At 35.1% G+C, this 22,034-nt stretch overlaps 2 protein-coding genes across 2 annotated transcripts in view; one reads left to right on the top strand and one right to left on the bottom strand.

Moving 5' to 3' along the window:
* Nucleotides 1–20,833, top strand: part of LOC129795447 (mediator of RNA polymerase II transcription subunit 1) — a 1,235,552-nt gene extending 1,214,719 nt beyond the window's left edge. The window contains exon 5 of the transcript XR_008751129.1: nt 20,598–20,833. The gene's annotated coding sequence lies outside the window, so the exon portion shown is untranslated. The remainder of the gene's footprint in view (nt 1–20,597) is intronic.
* LOC129795678 (uncharacterized) overlaps nt 5,846–22,034 on the bottom strand; it is a 115,727-nt gene continuing 99,538 nt past the window's right edge. Inside the window, exon 4 of the mRNA XM_055837144.1 lies at nt 5,846–6,167. Coding sequence (XP_055693119.1) covers nt 6,145–6,167 — 23 coding nt within the window. The 3' untranslated portion in view covers nt 5,846–6,144. The remainder of the gene's footprint in view (nt 6,168–22,034) is intronic.

Raw genomic sequence — 22,034 nt, 5'->3', positions numbered from 1 at the left:
TTACCGAATAATCCGAATATTGACTAAACAATTTAAACATTTACAAAATAATTTGAAAATTCAGGAAATAAATAGAGTACTTAGATAATATTTTGATTATTCATGAAATAATTGGAATATTAATCAAATAATTCAATTATTCATGAAATATTTTGAATACTTTGTATATATTTTTAAATACTTTAATTCGTCAAATATTCAGAATATCTAATTCTGCAAATATTTTAAACAAACAAAAAACTTTCCTCATTTTTTGGATCATTCCCATCAATACCTACCTCGTTTGTCCTTTTCAACTAACCACCCTCAAAAAAATCATTTCATTTCATTTCACGAAAGAACGCCGGGCGGAAGAAAAGGAGGAAAACCTTCTGTCGCCTAAGGGGTAAAAACGTGGAAAAATTATACATTATTCTTCATCTATTTCCGGGCATTGAAAGAGGTCAATTAGGCATGGAGCAATTGTGTGTCTGCCGCAATTTGCAGTCAAGCATGAAAATTACATTCTGTGTGGCAACTCCACACCCTCCCTGGGCTTTTTTTCCTTTTTGCGCGGGAAGAGAAGACAATTCATAAACCACCCCCCTCTCAGGAGGTGCGATGCTCATTCTCCGGCATGTTGGGGGTGGTGACAGAAAGTTGTGTGAGTGAGAAAATTTCCCGCCAACTTCCCCGAGGCTACTTTTGCCATAAGAATGAACTTTGCCGTTCAAGTGCACGAAGATAGAGCCAAAAATAGAAGGGACTGTCGAAGACCAAAAAGACCCCATCCTTCCAATCCTTTTTGTACTTTTACGGTGAGTTAAGGAAGGGTGGGTGGATGCAAAGTTTTCTGGGGCTGTGTACTCATTTTCCTAGACGAATGAGTGGGTGTGGGATCATCTGCCGTGGAGCGAAAGACTTTGTGTTTGTGGTTTGATTAATTATTCAAGCTTCTTCTACGTTGATTTTTCATCCATTTTGTGGTTTTTGACAGCCCATTGAGGGTAAAATCTTACATTTTGCTCTCTCTTTTTTTTTACCTTGTCCTTTTCTTTTAGTTTTAAAGGGGTTTTCTATCAAGAAAAAATTCAGGTAAGGGTGGAAAGGAAATTCAGTGAAATTTTGAATTGAAATGCCAATATTTGAGCCATAAAAGCATCCACCGCAATCACTATTTGGGTAAAAGTAACATATTTAGGGGTATACCCTGTAATTCAATTCACATTGATGTGTGCACCAAGCAAGCATCAAATGCAAATTGAATTACAGATCCGCAATTTGTGGTTTTTCTCTTTGTAACATTTCTAAAATAATATTGTGCAAATTCCATCCCTTAATGAAATTTTCGTGGAATTTGCATTAAGCCAACAAGATGGGGTGTAGTAGAGTATCCTAAGCTCTTGGGAATTGATGCTATGTATAACAATGAAAAACCAAAGAAATCCTTTGCGTAAGTAGTTCATTTTGATGAATGCAACTTTCGGTGGTTTATTAAATTGAATTCAGTGGATTTGTAGGGGGTTGTCACACAGAAAATGCAAATCTCACACTCCCTAATCAAATTATGATGGAATAAAAATATTGATTTAGGATTTTCTACGGATTTTCATGACAAAATACACAAATGTCCTGAATACGAAATTGACGGGGTTGCTTGAGACATCATTCACACTCTCTTCTACACGTGGAGGGATGAACAAACTCCACTCCCCTAGCTCCCCATAAAGGACCACACCGATAAAGGTGAGGAGCTGTGTGTTGGAAAGAAATTTATCAAAGTTCCACGCGTGATCTCAATTGAGGGTGATTTTTTCCTGTCTCTCTCTCCCTCTCTAGTCTGCCCCTGACAACACTATTTATTTCCAATTGGGTCCCCAGAGGACGAGAGATATTGTGTGAGGAGTTGAGAATTTTTTCCACCCCAGCAAATTCCACCCCGCCCAGCAGTACAGAGAAACATTAGACGCACTTGATTGCAATTTCAATTAGGTTGCTGAATCAATTTTTCGACTCTGAATCATTTATCACGACATGGAGGGACGACATTTTCTGCACACTAAATGGGCTTTCAGCGATGCACTTCCAACGCAGCACCCCAAAAATCGGCCATATGGCCCGGAGAAAAAAAAAGAGAGAACAAGAAAGAGGAAGTAACACAAGGAGGAACACGCGAAAGCCAATTATTCTTTTTAACTATTTAATTATTGTCAACAGATGGGCAGAAATAGAGGACACTACGAGGGTTGTGCCTTGCCAAAAGGGGGATGGTGACAGAGCCATGAGAGGACTTAATTAGAAGGAATGATTGAAAATGGAAATTTATTTGCAAAATTTCCCAGAATTTTGGCATTCAAAGAATTGTTCAATTTTTTTTTTCAAGAAAAAAATCTAATTTTTCGGCTTGAATTTCTTTATAGACATGAAACATTACAAAAGATTAATTTTCTTGCAAAAAATCTTAAGGAATAGAGTACACAGAGAAAAATAAATTGCCATAAATCTATTCACACTTTTTAGAATTAAGGGAAAGTAAAAAATAAGTAGCGAGGAGGGGAAGAAAAGTTCAGTAAGCTTATGGAAAACTTTAGGAAATAGTAATGAGTTTGAAAAACAAAAACTTTTTCAATTAGGTATATATGAGAGTAATATGGAAAATCGGATTATTTAAACATTAAAAAAAAAATGATAAAAATCACTTAAATTAAGATTTTTATTATTTTTTTTAAAAAATTTTTTAAGCACATTATTTATCCTCATTGCGTTGTAACATATTAAAAAAAAATGTCTTAAATTATGTTGAAATAAATTAAGAGTTCAATCAAATTAAATCATTATAGCGCCCCCTACCAATAAGTAGCTTAACTTAACTTTAGATATTTTTATACTAACTCAAAGTCTATTTAGAGGAAGAATTTCTTTCTGTGTAAGCAACAATCTCCTATCCTATTCTATTTTCATATATTCAAATTAATTATTTAAATTTTTTTCCCCAAGCCTTTTGCAATATTTCCTTTTTTTTTCTTTCTTTTTTTTCTCTTCACTTTCCTGAGGAAATTCCCTTCTGCAGGAGCATAGTTAAATTTCAAATGAGAGTAAAATGTGCCCTTTTATCACAAAGGAAGGGGAGTGTGCTGCGAAGAAAACATCTCCACAATTAATTTTTGCACCATTGTCAGCACAAATCCGGACATCCTGCCTGACACTTCCTGCAAACGTGGACACAAAAGTGAATTCATTCACACGAATATGACAAAATTCTGCACACACAGACTAGACCCCCTCATGCTACAAGAAGTTCTTTCACTCCCTATAAAGCTTTTCCCATGAGGGGGTTGTTCAAAGCTCTCCTCTCTGTAGGTATGTGCAATGGCTTTTTGCAAGCTCTGTGCATGAGCTTTTGGGAGCTTTTCCGCTATGTGGAACATTTTCCAGGACACAGAGGGACATTTTCAGTGAGTTGAAGTAACTTTTGAGAGATGGCGCTGAGAAGGAAAATTCTGCCGGGATTTTTCAACCCTCTACGTAAGGGAACCCCCTCTTTGTGTATTTTCTCCCGAGAAAAATGCATAATTAACGGAATGGAGGGAATTTCGAAATGTGTAGGGATGTATATTTCCACTTTCATGCTGATAAATTGCTACCTTCGCTTGCCACAACAGACCCAACAACCAATTTATGGGTAGAGGGTGTGGATTGTTTGATTTGCAGTCTCTCCCAAAGCTCTGTTGATAAACTTTTGCGTGGGGGGGGGGTGTTTATGGGCGCACCGGGAGGACCTCATAAAAAGCAAAAGGACGTAAAAAAAAGCCCAATAATCAAGTAATTGAAATTTGGGCTATTATTCCGAAGGCAGGGAAGGAGGCTTTGAGGGAATTTTCTTACCAAAGTTTACTTGATATTCAGTACTATTGAAGAAAGGTCTTTTCCGTCTTTTCCGTCTTTTCATGCGTTGTTGCAAATAATTCCACATAAAATCCCCTTTTCTCATATTAATTAACGTTCTCCTTTCTAATCTTAGCAGATGGTCTCTCTCCCAAAAAAGCTGATTATGTTCAAAAATTTTCAACTCTCAGACTTTCTCGGCCAACACCAGATGCTGACATATTCCTTTTAATTAGAACTTTCCCACCGGTTTTCCATTCACAAAATTTCACCCCCCAATTGTGCAGATGCTTCCCAAGAAAATTCATCCCCCGCTTGTAGAAAAAAAATTTGGTTGTTTGCAGAATTCATAGAAATGCCTGCAGCTGTGTGGAGTTGATTGAAAATTGAAATATTAAATAAACTCCAGGATAAACATCGTTATGCAGTTTTTTGTGTGTCTATTTAGCAAAAAAAAATCACTGTTGGTGAATATTTTTCCCCTCATTCACCTTATGTGCAAATAATTGATTTAAAAAATAACCATCAAATTGAATGACATTAAATGGGCACATTGCAAAATCATCGATTAAAACATCAATTACTTTTTATGCCTTCTAGCTGTGATTTTGTCAAGGAAATAAATTGGAATTGAAATTTATAAGAGCACAAAAATTACCAGAAATTTTGACAAATTAATTTCGAAAAAAAAATCTTTTAAATTTCTATTAGTTAAAGGCCGTTAGAAGGATTTAATGGAAATTTATTTTTGAACAGAAATCATTCTCATCACCCCACTCTACCCTATGCTGAAATTATTACAACTATTTTAGCATATTTTAGCTGCCGTGAAATCTCTTGCAAAAACATCAACTTCCACGAAAATTCCATTAATCTGCGTGAAGAAAGTTCTGTGGGAAAATTTAATGTGCTTTCTTGAAGGATTTCCCACACTTACAAAGGCTTATTAAAGTCTCAAAAGAAAATACATATTTTGTGGTTAATCTTTCGTCTTTTTGGGTATTTTTTCCTCCACATTTTGCTGTGAGTAGCATCTAGAAAATCAGAAATTATCTCACTCCCGCACGATGGAGGAAAAGCAAAAAGAAGATTTTTTTCCTCCATCATTGCCCCGAGGTTGATTACGCAAAGAGCGATTTGAACAGGTAAAGTAAATAAAATATATGTGGTGATTTTTTTCCCAAATGGTGGAAGATTGGATTTATTATTAAAAGCTTTTCCACACAATATTTATTTGTTCACGCTTCCTCCCCCTGCGGCATGAATAATTCTATTGCGGAGCTTTTCGGTCGTCGCTTTTCGGGGGAGCCCTTCCTTTCGGCGCAAATGAAACGTTTTTATCTATTAATACTGGGTGCGTATATTAATTTCCTTATAATACATCCCCTCCTCCAGCCACATTCTACTACATCGGAATATCTGGCTAGCCTATAAATAATTTCCTTCATTTGCTCTATCCTATTTGATTTTTCCACACGTTATCTTGTTGTGGGGAAATGAAGGGAAATTAATATTTTCTGGGAAATTATGTTGTTGCATTTTTAATTCTGCTCACAAAAACGGAATTTAATTTATTTGTAAGAAAAATTTTAGTTTTTAAATGCAAAATTAATAAAAAAAAATATTTTTAATATTTCTCAAAAAAATCTGAACAGATTAAGGAGTTTATGTACTTTAAGATGCCATTAGTCGTTAAAATAAATGAAGGTGAGAAAATATTACATATAATCAAGAAAAGCTACTTTTTTTAAAAAATATATTTTTCCTAAAATATTATAATTTTCTGTAAATATATTTTTATTAAATTTGTCTCTAATCGGTTCAGTTAATTTTACTAATATAAGTTTTCCATTGTTTAGAATATTTTTAAAATTTTCAGCTTATTTCAGTTTATTCTAAAAGTCACCAAATGACTCAAAATGCATAAACATACAGTAAAATTCTATCGAAATAAAATCTATAAATAAAATAAAATAAAACATTTTTTTTTTCAAATGAAATTAAGTAAAAATAAATAAAATGAAAAAAGAGATTTTCTTTCCAATGAAAAATTCTCTTTAGTATTTTCCCCCCTTTGAACTGTCCTCTTGAGCTATTTACATTAATTTTCCACCCATAACAAGTGAGATTTTGTTTACTCTGTGGCATTGCCACAAAACCAACCCCAAAAGTTGATTAAAGCGTGATTGACTTACCCCCGGGAAAGTAACCAAATCGTGGTTATTTGCCTTTGATACCATAAACCTCGTGTTTCATTCCGCATTAATTGCGGTTAATCTTCTATTGATATTGTTGCGGTTTACCTGAAAGGAAACAACATAAAAATACCTATTAAATCACAAGATATATACAAGGGTGTGAGTAAATAGGTTTATTAAGGGGGTAGTCTGTAAGTTTTTGGGTAAAACTTAGTTTGTTAAAATTGGGGCTAATTTTGAAGATTCCGCAAATACATATTTTATAATTATTTTTATGTATTTAAACGGCAAGAAATTCAAGAATTTTCTTCGATTTTATAGAAAAAAAAAGGACGTTCAAAATTCAGCTAATAAATTTCCAGAGTAAACCTACTTGAGGGGTAGATTTGGGAGGGGGAGTTTGAGCACCTCGGGGCTGTGTATCCGTAAAAGTGATTGGAAGATTAAATTGCGGTAAATCTCATGATTTTCCAGCCTCACACCCCGCGTGCTATGGGAAGACTGAGCGATAACTTCATCAATAAGTCTCTGTGGCATCAAATATTTAACTTTGTGACACAAGCGGCGATGTAAACGTGGCCCGGGAAATGGCAGGGAAAACCACAATATCTCGAGGGCGCACTGAGGGGTGATTTGTGGGCAACCCCCGAGATGTTGTACACATACATACATACATATGTACATACATACATACATGGTAGACAAACAATTAGGTGAAACATGGCATCAAAGGCATTCATCATTTTCTTACATATCATAGAAAGATTGCCCAACCCTCGATGCCACAGAAGAATGTCACTGCAAAACCACAAAAATCTATCAAAATTTTCCCCCTTTAAAATCTCCTCCACCCATTTGTGCGTGTATGCCATTTAATGCAGAACAACCCCACAAAATGGTTCGTCTTTTTTTTGTGCCCAACTTTCCTTTCTATATATCCCGGAGGTTGAAATGATAAATTGCGTCTGCTTGTTCCGAGTCACTTCTTGTCGCACCATTTAACTGAATTTCCTCGCTATGTGCTCATACCACGCGGAGGACGTGCAAGGAGTAGAGCAAGCACACAAAAAGGACACGGAGAATATTCATGATCTCAATTAGAATAATTTGAACACAGAGTGGGACCTAAACCCTCTAATTTCAACCTTTTTTAGCCAACCTCATCTTTTTTGCACACAGCACAATTGCAAGAATAGCGTCTTAATTGCTTGCAAGGGTAGGAACTGCTGCAATTTGCCGCAATTGAGGGACACGTGGCCATATAAGGGATTGACGTTTCACCCCTGAGGGGACATTGCTACAATGTATACATTTTAATATTCTTTATTAACCATAATTTTTATTGGTTTGATGTGGTTTGAAAATTTAATTTTGTGATTAAAGGAAAATTTGCATTCCTTTTGGGGGGAAATTTCATAATTTTAAATTTCACGTGAATTTAAAGTTTTAGGGATATTTTAAGGGTTAAAATATTTTTTATTTAGATTTTTTTTTCAATAAAAAAAATTTAAATGTTTTTGTTTGTAAATTTCGATTTTTGCGAACTTTTTTATTATAAGGGATTTTTTGAGCCAGGCTTAAGTTTACTTAAACCAGGCTTACGTTAACCAAGCTTAAACCAGGCATGTAAGTTCCACTTAAAAATTTAAGCTTGAAAAAAAAACAAAGTCAAGTTGCTTATTAAGCCAGGCTTATTTTTGTTAGGTCGAACCTTAGTTCTCTTAGTTTAGACTTTTAAGTTGAATTCAGACTCAGTTCAGCCTGATTTAACCTTGAAACCATAAAATCCTGACCTTAAAAAAAACTTAATTCTAGTCTAAAACTAAAGTCTTGCTTAAAAATCTTAGGACTTACTTTAAAAACTTAAACCTAATTTGAAGAAAACTGTAGTCTAGCTTAAAGAAACCTATTCTGGTTTAGAAAAACTCAGATCTGACTTAAGACAATTTTCCTTTAGCTAAATAAAAAAATACAAAAATTTCTAGATTACAGCATCTATTCCAATTTACGATTTTAAGTTTTTTTTCTACTATCTATTTCAATGCTAGTCAGAATATTTTTATCCCTAATCGCTCTTTTCAAGCTTCTTTCCTTCGTTTTCATGGAAAGTTCAACAATATTTTCAATAAATTTGACCTCTACAACCTTCATTAAAGACCGTTGTTCATAAAAAAAACTTTAAAATAATTTAAATTTTCAATTAAATAAAAAGAAAATTCAGAATTTTCCACAAAAAAATCTCTTTAAAATTGAAACACAAAAAGAAGCCGAAGAAGACATCTTTCTCCTACTCTTTAACATTGAAAATTCCATGATGTAGTACAACATGAGATAGACACCTTTTCTTTGCCCTATAATTACCATAATGGCATGAATAGTTTGAGTACGAAAAACGTAACTCTTTCACTCCTTCATGGAAAGTTTTGCGTTACAAAATGAGGAAGAAGAAGACTTTTTCGGGAATGTGGGTGGGATATGTCTACACAGGAGCGACATGAGCTTTAATTAAAGTCAATTTATGTCAGCCAATTTCCTTTAAAATATAAAATATACGCATGAGTGGAAAATTCCTTTCTGACACTGTTTAGAAACTTTCTAATACCCCCAACGCTATTATTAGTTTTCCAACCACCCTCCCGTATTATTGTCTACCGAACAAGGGGAAGTTTTACACGCGCTACGACAAGGAGAAAATTCATGAATAATGCGAATATTTCGCACTGAGAGTATCAAGGAATTTTGACGAGTGTCTTTTTCATCGTCTTAAGGGAGGAATTTATTTATTAATGTATTTCCAATTGCCATGAACAGCCTTTGTGAATTAATTGCATTTAATTTGGGTTTTTTTTTGTCTGTGAGGAATTCTGCCTTGGAGTGCCTTTCTGCTGTGAAAGCTAATTTTATACCATGAAAGATATATACCCTCTAACATTGAAAAGTTTGCTTCACTGAAATTTTACCCTTGAATGGGGGCGATGGCTCATCAAGCCCCCAATATATACGGGGTGGTTAAATGTCAAAGTTTGCGCAACATGTGTGACGTGCTTGATAAAAATGATGACGTCACCCCTGTCTCTCCATCAACATCCCCAGGATGAACCCTTCACAGGGACCGCAATGGGGCTCTTGTCATGTGAAACACCATAATTTTCATTATTAGATATCGTTGACACTGAATTTTGTTAGAGGGGATTGGCGCAAAAGGGATGATGAGTTGGGTAAAACTAAATGGCTTTTATAAATGACTAGCACATCTTTAAATAAAAGATGTGAGACGTGTCAAAAATAAACTACCTCCAATTCATGTTTGTAATAAATTGTTAAAGTTTTAAAGCGAAATTTTGGATATTTTTTTCACGTAAATTTAAAGTTTTAGAATGAAAAATGAATAAAAAAAATAATATTGAAAAAGTAATTCTTTTTTGTGTGAGCTTTGGGATCTTTTTGTTAGTTCTTTCTTCTCATAAAATTAGGAAAAAAACCCTCCGCATATCCTTTACAATTTCAAGGGAAAACCATCAAAGTACTTCTCAAGCTTGAAATGATTTTTCCTCAAAGCTCTTTTATGATCATTTTGCAGTACAAAGTGCAAAAAAGGTTTATGCTGTGCTCGTTAATCATAATGCAAAGCAATGCCATTCACCCCTCGTCCGAGTACACAGGGGGTGGATGGTTTGATACAAGACACTAACTGATGCCGGGATAGACAGGAGATTGCGCATCCCTTTGGGAAATCCGTAGTAGTTGGGGGTGAGGGAGGATGAACCCATTTATGATGATTTGATTATGCAATCACAATCTCGTAATGAAGCATATCGCGCAGAAGATGCATCCTCGTCACGGGAGACTGTCAAAGATATCTTAATTTCATTTCCCATCCATCCCCATATTCTTCCCCCCCCCTCTACCGCCCTCCTGCCCCTTTTCATAGGGGTTGCGGAACTTAAAAGTTCTCACATTGAGAGAGAAAGATAGAAAAAGGAAACACCACCCCATCGAATTTCCTCATTAAACTTTTTGGTAGGAAACTTTTGTTTGTTTATGTAGTTTTTGAATATGATGAGGGGATGCATTGCGTTACTTTATTACATTCCACCCATATATGTTTGGCTTTTGATGTGAAAATATGATGGGAAAATGTTATTTTATTAATAAAATTAAATATAAATATTTGGTAGCGAAAATGCCTTTCAACGGGCTTTCTCGGAAATACTTCCAATCGCATTGACTTTCAATCAAATCGATTTATATGGAAATTCATCCCAAAAGCAGATTTATTATTAAATTTTAATCAAAATTCCTCACTCTGGGATATTATCAGTGGAAAAGCACTTAATTTCACTATGCAAACATGAAAGGATAAAGCGAGATTTTAGGATATTGATTTAATTTAATTTTATGTAGGTATTTATTACAAAAGGATTTTCATTTGAGGAAATGTGGCGGTGGATGCCGGTAATTTCGGGGCAAAAGAAAGCTCTGAGATTGAGAAGGAAAAAGGTCAATTTTTCTTGCCTTTGTACCCTAAATTAAATTACCCCGAAAATTCATATTGTGAATTTAGTAAAAGGATGAAAAGAAGTTCAATAAAATCGAGATAAAATATCTTATAAAAAAAACTTCTTGTGGAATAAAATTAAGAGGGAGCCGGGATTGAATTTGTTCACTTATAAATAAATAATTTCCGTTAAAATTATTTATTAATTAAAATCCATAATCAATTTAGTCATGAAAGGGTTAAAACAATTTGCTTCATGTCGCATTAAAATTTAAATAAATGCAAAACATATCATTTGAGGATTTTTCACAGTAATACACAGGAAAGAAAATAATTTATTTTTAATTCACCTGGCGTCTCCACTGCTGAATAATTTTCACCCCATTCACAAACTACATAAACAACAAGAAAGGGATGGCGTGAATTAATAATTTTGAAATTCATATCACTGCCTGAGCCGGGAAAAAATTTGTTCACTTACACAACAAAGGTGTGGAGAGTACTAAATCCATAATCAATTTAGTCATGAAAGGGTTAAAACAATTTGCTTCATGTCGCATTAAAATTTAAATAAATGCAAAACATATCATTTGAGGATTTTTCACAGTAATACACAGGAAAGAAAATAATTTATTTTTAATTCACCTGGCGTCTCCACTGCTGAATAATTTTCACCCCATTCACAAACTACATAAACAACAAGAAAGGGATGGCGTGAATTAATAATTTTGATTTCATATCACTGCCTGAGGGGGAAAAAAGCCACACACAACAAAGGTGTGGAGGGTGCTGAATGCGACAATGTTAGTGAAAGTGAAATGAAAGCCACAGAGAGAGGGGTTGTGAAATTTCTCCGAGGAATCCTCCGCCATTTAGTGTCTGTCAAGATGTTACACGAAGATAGTTTTGAGTGTGAAAATAATCCGTGGCTATGAAACTCCCCGAAGGGGGTTGGAAAATTCACTGAAAATCACACACACGACGTTTGTACAGAGTGAAAATGATTGACGGCCACTGGGAGGATCTACGGAGGGGCGGGTGGGTGAAGAGGAATTCAAATAGGGGTGTCTGGGTGGATTGTAAATGCAGGAAATGGCTATAAGTCACACATGGAGTGTCTTGTGCAGAATTTTGCATAACAGAGTGGATTTTCTCCTGCCAAAAGGGAAATTCCACAAGAGGCTGAGAGTGCAGCAATGCTGGAGGGTTGCAAATCAACAGCCACACGTACATCCCCTTTTGCCGAATTCGTGCGGGGACTTTTGTCAAATATATCAGAGGGTTGGTTTTTAATTCATCCTCTTGATTAAAATATTTCACATACCTGTCATGTCATTTTCACCCTCACAATTGACAAGAGGGGTTGTTTTTTATTCTTTCCTGCGTGAGGCATCATCCCCGCTTTATTTAAAATCTCTTTTTCAACGTGCAAGAGATTTTTTTCTCTTCCTGTTACTTTCCCTAAGATTTCCCCGAAGAAAGTGCAAACTGGGAAAATGTTTTAAAGAGAAAAAAAATCAATAAGATCCTCCTGTGAATAAAAGACTATCCCACCCTCATGTGAAAACAACCCTAAAATCACTCCTCCCTCGAAAACTAGAAGAAAATTTCATCGTTTTCGCATAGTGACGCTGAGATAAATCTTCCGTCTCGCAGAATGCTGCATCCCCACATAAGCCGCCCCCTAATGCTGAAGAGAGCAACCCTGTCTCGGGGCACAATATTGAAATATTTAAATATTTATGGGCTCCGGAAAGGGGTGCATCTGCTTAATAAATAGGAGAAAAATTCACAATATATTGCCATGGAAAAATGTCAGGATTCGTCTCGCCTCTTTAGTGATCGTCTTGTGTGTCGATTATCGCTATCCTTTTGAAATTCATCCCTCCCCCATCCTAGCTGCTAGTTTCCCTGAATTGACGAGCTTTTGTCGGAGGGTGGCTCTACGTAGAGAAAACGATAGACCCCCATCCGCAAAAAAAGGGGGCAGAAATAATAAATTGCGTGTAAAAAATGGATAGCCAGTGAACCCAAAAAGACTTCTAACGTTCCCCATTTTATGAGCCGCAACCTCTTCGATGCTTTGTGCTTTTTTTTATTATTGAAGTTTGGGGTGCAAATTGAAGTTGCTGCCAAGACTTTTCCCCATAATACTTTTAACTGTGATTCATGGACAGGAAATTGAAAGCACCAAAGGTTTATGCTGTGGTTCAGCTTTTTTTCTTTTGAGTGTGAAAAAATCCCTAAAGTTGATTTTTTTTTTGAAATTGAGTCTTGTAGGGGAAACTGGGGCGAGTAAGTATATTTTTTGTAGAATTTATTTTAAAAATCCTTAGAGATTGCTTTGAAAATCAATGCAAAAGTAGTTTGATGGGAAATTTTCCATTTTCTTTTAACCGAGAAAATTGACTTTTAACTCTTTCTTTTTGCAAGACATAAAACTTTAAAAGAATCATGAATCAAAAAAGGAGAGAGTCCGGTGAGCGCGAAAATAAGAGATTTTCTTGCTAAAAATCTTTTATTTCTGGCGCTCAGCAATGAGGATAAAAAAAGAGATCTTTTCTCCTTTTTAGATTCATAAACTTTTACGACAGACTCACGCAGTTTCAAAGAATCATTAAAAGTCCACGAAAAGTAAATTCTTTTCCTTGGAAAATTGTATGAAAATTTGAATTTTTTAACAAAAGATAAAAATTTCAGCTTTCTGGCATATTTTAGAATATTTCTCCGGAGATTTTCTAGATTTTCCAGTAATAAGAAAAACGTCAAGATTTTCTTAACTTCCAGGTTATTTTATTTATTAACAAAAATTCTTGAAAATTTCCTCGTATTTAAAAAACTTTATTCAAACATTATGCTTTCTGTAGCATAAAATGCGGAAAATGTATAAATTGAAGTAAAAGAAAATTATATGTATTTTTATTAATATCTTCTCTCTGTTTTTCTCCGTCATTCATGAAGTTTACATAACTTGTATATTGCTTTGTTATTTGTGGTGGAGAAGCATGGAGAGAAACAACAATCTGCTTCCACACCTCAATTTAATTAATTGTGTTTCTGTGTGCGCCAAACATAAAGTTTTGATGTTTCTTTTTTTTATGGTACAAGGAGACAGTTTGAGATGAAAATCTCTTCTTGCAAATTCGTAAACATTAAAAAGTCCATAAACACAATTTCAACGTGATCGTCTTGTCGGAAATATTATTTATCTCTTGTTATTATTTGCTAATGGTGGAAAATTTAATTTGTGCTGTCATATTCCACAGCTAAATTCAATTATTCAACCAACAATATTCCATCCAGCCCGGGAAGCGGGGGAGCCGTGGGGGTGGTATATATCATTTGAAAATGTGAAGCTTGTATTCATTCATTCGTGGTGGGGGGACTTTAATGAGTTTTTGCATTATTTATCAGGGAATTTGTACAACGTGGGAATGGGATTGATATTTAATTGTTTTTCTACCGCATCGAGACTAAATTAGTCACTATACGAATCCCATGAGGAAAACTCGGAAAATTGTGGAGATGTTACTTTTATGCAAAATGAAGTGCCAAATTATGTTTCCTTCACACTCAGAAAAAATATTCTTTGAGGCTTTTTTTTAAAGAAAAACTTTTCAGAGTGTTTCCTTTGCAATTTATTGCATAGCTAAAAAAAATATCAAAGAGAACAACACGTACGTCTCTTTTGACGCCCAATTCATTTTCTTTCTTTTCCAAATCCTTTCGCGCCTAAAATGAAGGAAAACTCACGCCTTGAATAACAGTGAGAGAGAGAGAGAGAAAAAAAGACTTTAATCCCAACCCATCCGGGGAAATTAATATGTAATAGAAGAATAACAAACGCTGTGTTGTTGCAAAAGCGTCAAGAAAACACTGCAAGTTTATTTCATCTTTTTCTCCTCACTTTCATGCAAAAGCTTTTCATACCACACCAAAACCCAAGGGAGCTTTTCCTGAGCTTGTATTTTCTCTGCCGCCGCTGTCAAGTCTTCTCTGCATCAACATTATCTACCCCAAACTCCTCTCATGTGAGATTGCTTTCCATTTGGGAGCTTTTGTCTCACGCCGGAAGCTTTTTTTCTTCTCTTCACATTTTTTTTGTGATTTTTTTTCAACGCTTCTACCAAAATATGACTACAATGTGCTTTGTGGGGGAAAAAACAAGAGAAGAAATATAAATTCCACGCGACAGAAGTGAATTACTTTTACACCTTCCGCTTTGGAAGATACGTTATTTAGCTCTCCAAAATAACTCTGGTGGACTCTCAGGAGAGACAGTGTAAGTAAATAATTGTCATAATTTCATATCGAACCTTATGTGAGAGCATTGCGCCAAGTATTTATCCTTTCACCATCTTTTAGCATCGTTTGAATTCCATTTTGTTGAAGCAACAGCCACTCTTGTGCATGAATTTCTCATAAATTTTCAATGGTATTTGACACGAGAGCTCTCCTCATCAACCAAACCCCTTTTTCATACTCCGCATATTATGTATAGCATGTTGTATGTAGACTATGTACGAAGGAAATAAGCTTGAGGATTTACCTACACCATAGGAGGTGGATTTATGTCCCAAAGCTGTAATATCCTTTTTATGAATACTTCATTACTGCAAATGCAATTAAAAGTCAACAAGGAGGTAATTGTTTAATTAAAGAAGCACCACTGGATGCTTTATTGAAGCTATCTGTGCTATTTATCTAAAAGCTTGTCTAAAAGGGAATTTTTAAGTTTTTACCCTGTTAGATGTTTTATTTCCCAAAGGACATTTTCTTGGAATTTTCTTCTATTGCACTTTGTACATTTTGTAAGGATTTTTGTACAGGATTTTGCATTTTCTGGAATAATCTGAATTTTATTCCAAAGCTCGTGAAAATTTTGTTAACTTATAGCTTCACAAATTGCAGAAAAAAAATTATTATCACAAAAACCGAATGAGTTTGTTTAATGGAATAGTTTTAAAGTTTTTTGCACAACAATTTAAGAATTTTTGTAGAGAATTGACTTTTCCAGGAAATTTTGTATTTTGACTTTAAGAAAATTTCTGAACTTTGAGAAATCTCAATAATTTCTTGGAATTGATTAACAATTTTTCAGAAATAATTTAAATATTTCTCCATAAAATGATTTTTTTTTCATTTCATTCAACACTTCCTGAGAATCCTGCGTGCTGTATATAGTTCAGGGAAGTTAGTGGAACGACGGAGAAATTGATTGGAGAGAGGAAAAGGCATAAAATTGATGTATTCAGTCTGTCTCAAATGAAGGCAATAAATTATCACGCCCAGATCATTCATAATACACAAGAACTCGTCAAGTGTGAGTGTGAATGATCTGTGATTTGGGTGGAGAAAAAGCTCAATCTGTTCCTATTGTGGTTAAGAAAAAAATATTTCCCAGCTCTTTGGGTCTTTTCCCACATTCAATTATTATGTAGAATTTTGCAAAAGCTCTGGAGGAAAATTCTTGACGGTAGGGGATGATGCATTTGACCTCGCAACAAAGGATACGACCCCACAATACATCTCCACCTGTCAATTCTGATTTTATCCTTGCTCCCCTGTGTACTTCTGCCAATTCCTTTTTATTCCAACTTCACCATCGGAGAGACATTGAAAAGATGCTTAAGATGGCGAAAAAAAAGGTTGTATATTGCCCCATTCCAGTGAGGTTCTGTTTGGGTCTTAGCGTCGCCCTTCAATATTTGTGGCACCTGGAAGAATTCCTTTTGGCTCCGTAAGTCTCTGTCAAACGGGAGCCACATGAGAGAGAAAAAAAACACGATGGAAAACCATCTGGGAATAATCGATCATCCCCAACATTGAACATTGAGAAAGCAGAAAAAAAATAAAGCTCGCCCCCTACGTGACGGCATTGCGTTAAAGTTTAAAAAGCAAACACTCTAGCCCATGGTTCTAGCCCTCACAGAGCACATACATCCAAAAGATAGATTTCAGGAAAGTTTACTTACACATAAACTCAACGTGGCATCCCATCGTGACACTTGCTTCGCCCTCCCCACAGAAAACCCCAAAGAGACAAAGAGACAGAAAAGGTGCCAAAGTTCTCCCCTGTGGGTGATTCAAGAGCTTTTTTTTCCTACCAACTTGCCTCCTATATAGTCCCTTTTATTCGATAGAGTGCCAACGAGGTGGAATGTCTGTATTTGAATTATGTGTGACCTTTTTCCCATTCTATCTATTTTTTGCTGCTCCTTCCGCCCTATCGCCCATCATTCTTTCAAATCATCCACATTTCTAGGGAAAATTTCCATATGAATTGCGTGAATAGTTGGAAAATTGAAAAATATCAGACATGGTTTTGATTTTACGTTCAATGCTTTTCCATTCGTTTGCATAAAGACACACACAAAAAATCCCAACGACAATAAATTCAATCTTCAGATTGAATAGTCAGGAAGAGATCATATTGGGATAGTCAGATGTTTAATTTTCTCATGATGATTGAATAACATTTAAATCATTCAATTTATTCTTTTTTATCATTAAATCAATTTTGAGAGCTTTTCTGAGAGCTTTTTCTTTGCATTATTTGGTGTATAATTTGCATAATAAATTGTCTTTAAGAAGGAATTTAGAGGAATGAACGGACTTTTTTATGGCTGTCTAAAGGAAAAGTCGGAAAATCAGTCAAATAAAGAAACAACTATTCTCTATCTTTTACAGCGACGTTTTGGTAATTATTTATTATATTCTTAAGGCTCTGTTAATTTCAGACAAACTAATAATATGAAAATTAGAGAAATTTGTAAAAAAATATTTCTTATATTTTCATTAACGAATTTGTAAATTAAGGGGTAAATTCTGTTAAAAATCTTTTCTTTTCTTTTCTGAGAACTTTAAAGTTTGTTGTAAGATTTTGGCAGATAGAATTTTAAAATCGTTCTGTTGTCGTTCTATAAAAGGAAAACAAAGAATTAATTGTTTTAAAAAACAGTCAGAAAGAACTTTTTCTTTTTATCAGAATCTACCCCTGAGTTATTGAGCAAAATCTGAAGGACAAATTTTTTTTAAAAAATGTTGAAATGTCGACATTTCATTTGACGAATTTTCCGAATTTTCCTTTAAATGGAACGATTAAAAAAGGAAAAATTTACACTCAAAAACAAATTTTATCCTATCTAACAATTCGAAAAATTTATTATTTTCTTCCGTCTCTGTTAAATTCAAAAATGAATGAAAATTAAAAAATTCTAAACAAATGAAAATATTCTCCTCAATGAAACTCCACCCTCATTCGATATAGAGAAATAAACCGTCCATCAATTTTGCGACAAAACTGATCCAAAAGAAAAGAACGAAAAGATGAAGAAAATTCCGTCTGGATGTCTTTGGGAATGGTGCATGGGGGGCTCATGTGGGGGTGTCGTGACAAAAGTTATGATCTTCCTCAGCTGTATGATGAGTTACTATGAGGCGAAAAGACGAAAAGCAGCACCATCCACCAGTGCTAGATTGAAATTTATGGCGAAACTTTAAACTGCAACATTTGTCTAAATAAAACAGGCAAAAATATTTACGGCTTTCCTCAACTCCCCCTGCCATTCCACATCCCTATTATTACATTTTTTGAAATAGACATAACATGGATTTATGCTGCACACGGCCTCGGGTGAAGAATAAAAAAATGAGCATCATTCGGGGGCTTTTTAATATTTGATGTGATTTGATGCCAAGGCTGGATTGAGGAATTTAGAATTAAAGTTGAGAAACAAAAGGAAAGAAGAAGATATTAGTTCCGGGAGAATCTCAACACAAGCTGTGTGGAACAAATTGAAAGTAAATTCATTTATTGATCGATTTCTTTCTTAGGGGAGGATGGATAAATTGTGGGGGAGGTTCCGTAAAAGCTCTTTGTGAGCGAGAAAAGGTCCAATGATGGACAGAAAAGCCATCAAGGAGATTTATTAGCAACGATTAAGCTTAATGGGAAGCCTATCATCGAAAGAATGTGCATATTGAAAGCAAATCCACCCCCCTTCAGAGGGTGGTGGACTTGATTTAACATACTGAGGGATGGTGCTATTGTGAATTTTTGCCGGAGAATTTATTCGATATCAATGCGCTCGTCGCATAAGATTAAACTTTCCATCCGTGCCACAAATGTCTGGGGAGAGACACAGTGAAGATTTTCCGAAGGGAATTATCCACGCAACTTGTCAGGGTGGAAAATTTATTCTTTGGATAATATCCAAGAAAAAGCCATCCCCCAATGCTGAATAGGAAGCACCAAAAGTCATCCAGAGTGATGGGATTTTTAAGTGCAAGATGTTTCAGACACATGTTGTTTACAATGCGGAATATTTATTTTTATGAATGATTAAAGCAATTGAGCTTTGGGGAAAATTCTAAGCTTTCAAATACTTCAAGAAAAACTACTTTAAGATTATTTTTCTTAAAGAAAATTATCTCAAAAAGAATTCAAACAAATAAAAATCATAAAAACAGATTTAGGGGCATCTTGGCGAATTATTGCTGTTGCTCTTTTAAAAATTTCCACCCATTTTGCATATGTCACCAAAGTTATGCCGTTGAGATGTGTGTATCAAAATCTCAACAATTTTTGATACACAATCCCACCAGATGTTGACAAAATTATGGGATGAGGAGGGTGCAAAGGGAAATCGTTGAAAAACTTTCCGCCACAGTGTCATCAAAATCTCCTTCAAAAGTGTATCAATTTCTGGCGCGCGGGGGAAAAGCTCAAGAGAGATTCAGTACACACACGCCTCGTATGCCCTGCCTTGAATTCTTTTTCTGGCTTAGGGGAGAAGAATGAAAGTCAAGGGCCACGTGAGAAGCTGGCACCACAAGCTTTACCATGAAGCCATGCTACGAGAGGGTGTCGCGTCTACCACTAGAAGGGGTTGCAAAAATTGATTGTTCGACGGGGCGAAAAAGTTTTGCGTCAAAACACAATTCTCACAACCAATCATGCGCCACACATGATGCAACCACCGTACAAATTAAAAGGAGAGATGACAAAGTTTGGAACAATTCTCCTAAATGATCCTACCGGGCCCATTATTCTAGATGGTCTGCACAACAAGCTGACAAATTTACAATTTTGCTGGTGCAATGGGAAAAACTTGACCATTTTCATGAAGGAGAGTGTTTTCAGGGAGAAGATTCCGTTGAAAGCGCGCCGTCCGAAAGTTTATCCGCACGAGTAAGAAGTTTGTTATGATCCCTCAGGCATGTCATACAAGACTTTGTCAACAAATTAATCATAAATACTTCTTGCAGACTTGCAAGTCTCAACCAAGGAGAAAATTCATGAGGAATTGTCTGAGCGTAGCAATATTGTTATTTTTTTCATCTTCAGGAAAGGGAAATGTTGTGCTGATTTTCTTTTTGTGAATTACACAACAAATAGGTAGGTATGTCTTTAAGACAGTAGTGGTGTAGCTAGAGATGGTGTTTGGGTTGCCTTAACATCCCTTGAAAGTTCAGAAAGATCAGTCTTTTAATTTGAGGTCAAAATTAATTCTTTTCATGCTAAAACTGACATAGAAAAAAAGAAATGGCATTTTTAAACGTAAAAAGATGCATTAAACGTTAGGAAAAATGAGGAGCTTTTAAAAGAAAAATAAAAAATTGAAAAGAAACGTCAAACGTTAGACAAAGAATGGCAAATTTAGAAAACTATCATCAAATGTTAAAATTATTTAGAACAGAAAATCATCATACGTAAAAAACAAATTGACAAGTTATTGAAAAGAACCGTCAAACCTTAAAAAAATCATTAAATGTATTAAGAGAAATGTCAAACGTTTAAAAGAAAATGTCAAGCGGTTTTTTTTAATCCATTTCTGACTACGCCCTTGCTTTAAGAGATTGCTTTTGATTTTATTTATAAGAAAGAAGAATTGTAACACTTTAAGGATAATTGGGTCATAACATTGAAATTATTTTCTTGATTTTTTCTATTAGTTAAGTCCTTAAAGGATGGAAAATATGTAGAATTCACGAATAAGACAATAAAAATTATGATTCCATAGAGGAAGGTGAAGATTAAGGGAACGTGGCCCAATTCGGACCTCTTAAGGTCTATTTCAATTCGCTAGTTCTTAAAACTGATAAAACTTTAAATGTAGAAAGTTATGAAAGTAAAATAAAAGCATAAAATGGGCTAAAGCTAATTGGTGCGCCAAATTTAAGAATATTGCTTTTTATTTTACACCATTTTTTTTCTCTTGCGTGGACCTTTAAAGGTCCGAATTAAACCACGTTCCCCTGATATTTAATTAAGATTAAGTCCTTAATTATTTGGAACAGTTTTCTTAGAAATTTCTATTTTTTTAAGGGAAAAATTTAAATCCATAATAATAATTATTTCAGTATTAATTGAATTACAATAAACACTCAAAACTATAATTCTAAAAAATACTTTCCTTAAAAGCTAAAAAAGCTTAAAAAAAAAAGGAGGGGAAAGGGAAATGTTGTGCTAGATTAACGAAGAAATTTCTCCTATAGCAAAAGAGCAATTTTACCCGAATCAATTTGAGATTATTTTGCAAAATTAAATGTTTCATCACTAATTTGCATTGCAATGGCTTTTCCACCCCTGTCCCACACACATGGGATGGGGAGTTTTGTATCGAAATCCTCCGTGGTGTACAACGGTGTGGAAAAGCCATTGTTAGATTGCGTAAAAGGCCCATACAATGCAAATCAGGCACAGAGTCCTCATGGTAAACATTTGATGTGTGCACATAAGTAGAGAGAATTTATTTATATTTCGTTATCTCTGTTTGTTCTGCATTTAATATACGCAACTCACCAATTTTCCATGGGAGGATGAAAATGATTTCTGTCGCGGAGGGATGTGCTGACGTGTGGGGGGTTTGTTCGTAGTCCACAAACGCAACACATGTTGCTATAATCCGAACTACCACCCTCTCTACCCCTCTGTGCCTTTCGCGCGTGTGTGTGCGCGTGAAAATTGAAAACTCCAAATTGTACCCATAAAACCCCTGAGGACAACTTGCAAATATCTGCACCACCAAACTCATAATCCCGTGTGAGGGATGCTGATAACATCTGGCAAGTGTTTCCGACTCATCATCCAACATGGGTATGCCAAGTTTTGGAGAACTTATTTGAGGGTGGTTGATGTGTTAGCCCCTCTCTCTCTATATAGGCACCTATGTATGTATGTCATCAACTAACCCACGATAATTTGGCTATACAGCATTGAGTATTGAGTGAATTTGTCAACTAGAACCCCTCTTCCCTTTCAATGGGAATAATCTCTTTGCCAATGTCAATCCTACGAGTCAGTCTTTAGCCATACATATACACTGGGGGTGAGCTCCAGCAAATATGGCAAACTTGGCAAATTGTGAGATTTTTCTCATGCTCTGGAAATCCCATTTGATGAATCATCATTTTATCAATTTGCATTTATCTCGTACTTCTCATCACTCAAATGGGATGTGGCGGAAGCA

Source organism: Lutzomyia longipalpis, chromosome 4 (genome assembly GCF_024334085.1).
Source record: "Lutzomyia longipalpis isolate SR_M1_2022 chromosome 4, ASM2433408v1".
Lineage (NCBI taxonomy): Eukaryota > Metazoa > Arthropoda > Insecta > Diptera > Psychodidae > Lutzomyia > Lutzomyia longipalpis.
Note: the sequence above shows the minus strand (reverse complement) of the source record. Positions and strands in the feature narration are given on the sequence as shown.